Source organism: Bidens hawaiensis, unplaced genomic scaffold, assembly GCF_021521415.1.
Source record: "Bidens hawaiensis isolate Kalapana, Puna unplaced genomic scaffold, B.hawaiensis_p1.1 tig00006862_1, whole genome shotgun sequence".
NCBI classification, from domain to species: Eukaryota; Viridiplantae; Streptophyta; class Magnoliopsida; order Asterales; family Asteraceae; genus Bidens; species Bidens hawaiensis.
This window is the reverse complement of record NW_027491468.1, coordinates 618,000-625,580: the sequence shown is the minus strand read 5'-3', so window position 1 is coordinate 625,580 and position 7,581 is coordinate 618,000. Positions and strand designations below refer to the sequence as shown.

The 7,581-nt window shown below is 31.9% G+C and overlaps 1 protein-coding gene across 1 annotated transcript; it reads right to left on the bottom strand.

Moving 5' to 3' along the window:
- Positions 1–317: 317 nt before the first annotated feature.
- On the bottom strand, positions 318–5,924 carry LOC143633711 (fimbrin-1-like). The gene is made up of 14 exons (XM_077101962.1): positions 5,814–5,924; positions 5,551–5,721; positions 5,224–5,462; positions 4,961–5,132; positions 4,310–4,348; positions 4,162–4,230; positions 3,970–4,086; positions 3,664–3,875; positions 3,412–3,567; positions 2,162–2,361; positions 1,914–2,074; positions 1,728–1,824; positions 1,545–1,636; positions 318–746 (listed from the first exon to the last, which is right to left on the bottom strand). The coding sequence occupies exons 1-14, from the start codon at positions 5,898–5,900 to the stop codon at positions 489–491; spliced, it is 2,070 nt and encodes a 689-aa protein (XP_076958077.1). The 5' UTR covers positions 5,901–5,924; the 3' UTR covers positions 318–488.
- Positions 5,925–7,581: the final 1,657 nt, after the last annotated feature.

The window sequence follows — 7,581 nt, the reverse complement described above, 5'->3', positions numbered from 1 at the left end:
TCAGATGTAACTCGGTTTGTGTTATATAAAATATAAACATCTAATTTTGTAAATTGTTGATTTATTCATTACAAACATGAAAGATGAAATAAGAGAACTACAAAAAGGTAGATCAAGCTCACGGAGTAGTGAAGTGACAGGGGATAGTTATTTATTATGTATAAATTTACTCAAAAATGTATATTTTAGACACCATTACACATGGATAAATGCTCAGTCCCATAAACGCGTATTGGAGTCAGTAGTTTGAATGGAACAAGTATTAACAATAAGTTATACAAAACTAAGCCATGCAGAATGTTATCATACATCTGAAATTATAACAGAAATCTTTTAACTCAACTTTAACTGTATGAAAGAATGCACAACTTATTTCAATAAAGGAACAAAAAATTATAACCCATTGCTGTAACTTGTTTTTCTTACCAAAATTTATGTATACCTTCTTCTCGCCTTCCCTTTGTATACTTACAAATAAAAGTAACATATCACTGTAAAACTGTATCATTGTTTTCATGAATTGAAGATACTGTAGTATCATCAGAGGCTGCATCATCAATGGACAAATTGGTAATTTCAGCACCCATGGAGAACTCGGACCCTTCATCTCCATTAACAGACGGTGCAGGTGACGCTTCGGGTGTTGCTGCGATGGATGAAGGTGATGATTCGCAGTCATCTGTTGATTGCAGAAGGCTCCAGTACATAATGCTGGCGGTTAGCATTAGTATCATCTTCTGGTTCACCTATTAATATGAGTAACAAATCAAATATGTACTTTTGGTTTGGGCCGAACCGGTTCGGGGTGGGATGACCCTGAACACTTTTTGTTAATCACCCTTTTTTAGGTGTAATTGATTTGCCAAATATGATTACAAAAGGTTTATATTAATTATGTAACAGTCTGATAGTCAAAATAAAATTGATTTAGAAGGTTTTATGCTTTAAAACTAGTGTTGTTGCTGATTAGAGATAAAGCATAACCAAATTGACCCGTTTCAGCAAGCGGGTCAACATGGTTTGCTCTACAAAATTTACAATTTTAATTTAAAATTCTTATGCTACTATTATTTTTATTTTTTTGTGTATTCGCCTGTTAAGAGATAAAGCATAACCAAATTGACCCGTTTCAATAAACGGTCAAAATGGTCAACTCAACAAAATCATCTCATTTTAATTGACCCATTTTAGCTATAATTTTTTGAGTTATTGTCTGTTGAAAATAAAGCATAACCAAATTGACTGGTTTCAGCAAACGGGTCAAGATGGTCACCTCTACAAAATTAACCTGCTTTAATTTATCCTTTTTTTTGTGTGTTTTTCCCTTTTAGAGATTAAGCATGGTATATTGACCCGTTTAAGTAAACAGGTCAAAATGGTCACCTCTACAAAACTGGCCCATTCAAATTTACCCATTTCAGCTATACTATTTTTTTTTCTTTTTTGTGCTTTTGCTTGTTAAAGGTAAAGCATAACCAAATTGAACCGTTTCTGTAAATGAGTCAAAATTGTCACATCTACAAAATCGACCAGTTTTAACTTACCTCCATGATATCTTCGGGCAATAAGAAAATAGAGCACCCAAGCTTTCGTGCAATACTAATTATGTAAGTTGCATTCAACTTCTTTTCCTCTTCTGTAACCACCATTATATCATATAATTAACAACCAAAAACTACATATAAAGATTTATACAGAATCTAGAAAATACAATTTTTTTTAAATACCACTTTCGCCCTTGGTTACAAGGTTCCAGTTGACCACCCTCAGCTCCACTGCACTCAAAAGCTCAAGAAAGAAAATACCATTCGAAAGACTCTTATCCTGCATAACAATTAATCAATCGGTTATAAACTTATAATCTATAATCATGAGTAATAAGTTAAAAGAAGTAACTTTTTTTTATATCCAACCTTAAAACTCTCCATTTGCGACATCCTTCCTGTGTTTTTCACTTTTTTATTCGCCCATTTCAAAATATCAGCATCGGTTATCTCTTTCCCCTGTGAAGAACGCGACCTCAAGTTTTTCAAAAGTTGAAGCATGTTAAACCGCATCAACTGCCACAAGAAAGCTGCAAGTGAAACCAAAACAGTTATAATCTTTTCCTGAAATGAAAACGAAAGAAACGAGTACAAGGTTCATATTGTAATAAGTTTACCTAGTATAAGTTTTTTATTCCCTTGTACAAAATCGTTTCCTGCTACGTTAACGAGTGAAAACTTCAACTGTTTCCCAATCTTGATAACTTGATTGCAATTCTCAACTTTTCTAAATGGCATCTTGATAGGAGGTTTAGTTGCATGCTTCCAATTAACCGATCCGGGAGAAACCTTATCCACAGCTTCCAGAAGTGTCCATCTGCATGAACGCGCAAAGTCAACCACTTAATAGTTTAATCAACATGTTTAAAATTTAACAATATAAACTTTTCTAAGTGTCTCACTAAAGTCATTCAAAGCTTTTTTGTTCCTCTAAAGTTACTTAACTTTCATTAGTGTTCCAATCTTGTATACCTTTTTTTTCTAAGTGTTTAAAACTTTAAAATTGAGGCAAGATAAAAAAATATATGAATCTTGGTTGCTATTTAGTTATTTAATTTCCAAATTTACTTAAAAACGAACAATTATGGAACTCGGTTATAATATATTGAATTTTTTTTCGTTACTATTACCACCTATTTCAAGTTAATTTGAAGAAAAAAAATCACTAAATAGAAATCAAGATTCATATATCTTTTATTTGCTTCACTTATTTTCAGAAAAGAGTAAATTACACTTTTCGTCGTTTAAGTATATAGCAAAATTCACTTTTCGTCCTTTAAGACCAAAACACCCTCATGTGCAAGATACATGACTCGGTTTAGCAAAAAAAAAATCTGACGTGCATTAGTAGACAGAACGTATGAAAACATACAACCATAAAGGATCATTTCTGTTATTTCCTTAGTTTAAAGACGAAAAGTGAAACTTTCTATGTACCCAAAGGGCAAAAAATGTAACTTGTTCTATAGAAAACTTATTTATAAAAAAACATATACAAGATTAAAAACCCTAACAAAGTTGATTGACTTTAGAGAAACAAAAAAACTTTAACCGACTTTAGCGAGACACTTGAAAAACTTGGTTCCTGCTGTATGAAAGTTTCCCTTAAAAAAATATAAACTTACCCATTTCTGACATCCTCAAACAAATTATTCACATACGAAGAAATCCCAAGACTATTAATCCAAAGTCTAAAACATCTCAAGACCAAGACTATTATTTATAAAAAAACATATACAAGATTAAAAACCCTAACAAAGTTGATTGACTTTAGAGAAACAAAAAAACTTTAACCGACTTTAGAAAGACACTTGAAAAACTTGGTTCCTGCTGTATGAAAGTTTCCCTTAAAAAAATATAAACTTACCCATTTCTGACATCCTCAAACAAATTATTCACATACGAAGAAATCCCAAGACTATTAATCCAAAGTCTAAAACATCTCTCGTCTCTAGACATTTCTTCATCATCAGTCATCATCTCAGCATAAGATATCTTTTTGTTATCATTAGATAAACCATTTCTGCAATACGAACAAATCATAAAAGTTAAAAAACCAAAATTATAAAAAAAACGTAACTTTTTTAACGTAGTTATTACGAATAACGCGATATTTAACCTTTGATGAAATATTTGTGCAACAAATGCAAGATTTAAATTTGTAGATCCGTCAACGATATCTTTGGGGGCCAAGTAGCGTTTACAATCCATTTTTTCGGCGTGCTCGAGTACCAAATTTGCCCTTTCGGTGGGGTCCTTGGTGTCCAGCATAGCGGGGCTGCAATGTTCGGGTGCAAGAACATTAAGCAGGTAAGCATATGCTTCTCCATCCTATAGAAATACAAATACTATTAAATTAATCGAATATTAAACGATTTGATCAGTTACATGTCAGATTTTTTAAATAGATACAAACTTCTGTTACCTTTAAATCAGATGAGAAGTTTGTGACAGGTTTCTTGTAACCGGCTTTTTTAAGATGGAAATTCATCCATTTTAATAGGACTTTTTCAGGTGCTAATCCCATTAGCTCTTCAACATCCTGCGTGTGATTTATAAATACAAATATTAACAAATATAATGAAATTGCAAATAAAACAAAAGTTTAAGAAATTACATTGTTGTCCTCCACTAATTCCACAAGTTGAGGTGTCTTTCTAAGGTTGAGATCAGCCAGGAGTTGTATCTGAAGTAGCAACAATAATTTAAGATTAACAAACAAAATAATTATATGCATCAAGTATTATAATTTGATAACAACCCACCTTTATAATTTGGGAAATAAGACCAAGAACCAGATGAGGCTGCAAGATTGACAAAACAAAACAAAAAAAAAATCAAAACTAGAAGCATGAAATTATTAATACAAATAAAAATGTAAACTAAATGATAAGCATGTAAAGAAAGTGAACTCAATGAATAGTTCGTGAACCATTTGATGGGAAGTTCGTTTATTTAATAAATGAACGAACATGAACAAAATATTTAGTTCATTTAATTAAACGAAGGAAGATAAACACATGTCTCGTTCGTACGTTTATGTTCGTGAACGTTCGTTAGTTTATCTTTATTCAAGTTCGTTAGTTTATGTTCGTTAATAAAATCATTTAATATATATTTAGGCCCAAGCACAACACTTTGGTTTTCACATTACTTTTAACTAGTTTTTAGCTCAGTTATGTTCGTTCATCATGTTCATTCGTGAACCATTCGTTTAGACTGTTAATGAACGACACAAACGAATATATTTATTTTCCTAACGAACAAACACGAACAAGGATACACCGTTCGGTTAATTGTTCGTGTTCGCTCATTTGTTCGGTTAAACTTAAACAAATAAACATGAACATCACATGCTCTGTTCTTGTTCGTTCAATTCATTTACAAGCCTACTTAATAGTAAGTTAATAACTTACTCTCCCTTCAATCAAATCTTGATTGCCAATATTTACAACCGTACATCCTATAGCCTTAGCTGAATTTAGACAAAGAGTATGATTCTCATTTCTTTCCCACGGATTAAGCACTCGTTTCGTGTTAATCGCCCGTTCATCTATCGTATTAGGCACCGCAACATTGATAAGTTTACTACATTACAACAAAAAGCACCACATCAAAAAAAATAACCTTGTGCTTTCACAACATAATTAAACAAAAACATGTTTAAATTATCAAATACCATAGAAGAACTCCATCCCTAGCTAGCTCAAACAACTCATTGGTAGCCGGATCTATTGGAAGAAACTGCTTCATAAACGGATCATCCCTAAGATAACTATTAATATGTGCCACATACGATTCTTTCTCAGATTCATCAATTGTATGAAGTAGAGTTGTGGTGGTTGCTTTAAGAAACGAAGACGAGTTATTTGAATTCCCGGATTTTGCAGCCGCTTGTGAATGTAGATTCAAGTAAGCCTGTATAATTTATGTAATTATGTAACCAACACATATTCATAACAAAACCAATGTAAATAATAATAATAATAATAATATTAATAATTACCCTTAAGAAGCCTTCAAAATCAACTCCATTACTCGTATCCAAACCCGATTTAGACAACAAATCCTCAATTTCATTCTCCTTAAACATTTCACTAAAAGGCTTCAACTTTGATAACAAAACAGGCAAATCTGTAGCTGTAACTTTACCATTTTGATTCTTGGATGATATAAACTACAAATTAAATTAAATCCAAAACCAAGATTCAAGAATTAAGATTTAAGATTCAAGATTGAAGATTTAATGGTAATGGGTATGAAACAAACCTTGGATTTGAGACTACGAAGTTGAACTTGTGTGAATTGGCTTTGAAGCCAATGATCAGACACGAGAACACCTTCGAATTTAGACATATTATTGAATCTTGATTTCTTCACCAAGAAAGAAGATTCAAATCAAGATAATCTGCAAAACCCATTTGGCATAATCCAAGAATCAGTGATTGAGAGAAAACCCAGGAAGGAATTAAAGCAATTCTTACCGTAGATGAAGAATTGAAGATCAAAGACTCTGTTTTGACTGTTGGATTCAAGAAATTGGGAATATTATTATTATTATTATTATTGGGGAATGTTGTGTTAAAGAAGTGGCGGCGACTTTCGGCAAAGGACCAGGAATGTGGGAAGGAGGATGTTATTTATTTATTTAAGAAAACATATTACCGAGTTTTTTTGGAGAAATGAAATGAAATGAAATACAGGAGAATTGTTTTGAACCACATACACGTCATGATGGTCCATGGTAAGTCCATGACGTGAGTAGTGTGCTTTGCTTTGTCTAATTGTCACTTGTGACCCTTAACTTTTTGTAATAAACCACGAGGTCCCTTGACTCTTTCAGTCTTTTGTTTATTAATTTACAAAACTCACCACTCAACTTTATGTACTTAGACAACGCGAAACTCGAATAAATAACCTGAAGAACACCTCTACAAAGTCTGATGTGAAATAAAGAGAAACGGACAGAGAGGATAAGAAAGAGAAACCATTTTTAGGAATCATAATGTATGATAAAGACAAATTTTATTTGTCTTTTTTCTCTTGAATGTGTATGAAAACCTTAACTTAAAGAAAGTAGGGAGGAGTGACGCCTACAAATAGTAAAAGATAGAAGGGTGGTTACGTATGTAGTGTCAACATGATATCGCAATTATCCTCTCCAGATTGAAGATGGTCTATATACCATCTTACAACATGGCATACGATATAATGACAATTCCGTTGAGTCTATAACATAATAATGATGTAGTCTTTCAGTTAATAGGCTTGAGTGTAACTTGAGTCATTCATATTAATATAATTTTATTCTATGAAAAAAAAGTGAAAGAAAATAAAATTTTTTATTTTAATTTACTTTTTTTTACCTGTAAAAACATGATTATAAAAAAGATTGTAATTGCAACGACCATGATCCATAATGTGGACACTTTGTAAGAAGTTGTTTGTCAAACATCACAAATGTGTTTTGACACCTAAATAGGAAAGAAGAAAAAAGAGTTTGAAATGTTCGATTTTGTTTTAACAGTTTTAGAATAAAAGAGTCGAATTCATATATATGGATTCTAGTTGATAATTTATCCTTCTTCCTTGAAGTGAAAGGATAAAAGCTAAGACAATAAGACAGATTGTACCCACCTGACATGGCATTTGACACGACACGAAACATGAACAAGTAATACATTTGAGGGAATGTAGATGCGGCTATTGGGATTGTTGTTTGCATTGTTAATTGTCATCGAAATAAGAAGCTTGTGCATTGTGGTGCTAGAAAAATTATGCGAAAAAAAAAAATCATATTGAGGTTGTTGCATTGTGTATTGGTATTTATGGCAAGAAGAGAGGTGTTTTGTATTCTTTAACAAAGACACAAAATTACATATCATTTAGATGTTTGACCTTTTAGGTATAGTTGAAACTACAAAAGAAGACTAGGTTACTCATCATGTCTCAATTGTAATTGCATTCCTAGATATTTTTTAAAGGATTTTTCGGATTTGCATCCTGATAGACAGATGAAAATCAAAATTAAAATTAA

Bases quoted from the DNA above. Each gene is read 5' to 3' on its own strand.
- LOC143633711 (XM_077101962.1), bottom strand. From the start codon at position 5,900: ATGTCTAAATTCGAAGGTGTTCTCGTGTCTGATCATTGGCTTCAAAGC. The intron at 4,349-4,960 runs GTAAGTTATTAA...TCAATCTTGCAG, and splicing joins AAGATTTGATTGAAGGGAGA to CCTCATCTGGTTCTTGGTCT. The intron at 2,075-2,161 runs GTAAACTTATTA...TTTCACTTGCAG, and splicing joins GAATAAAAAACTTATACTAG to CTTTCTTGTGGCAGTTGATG.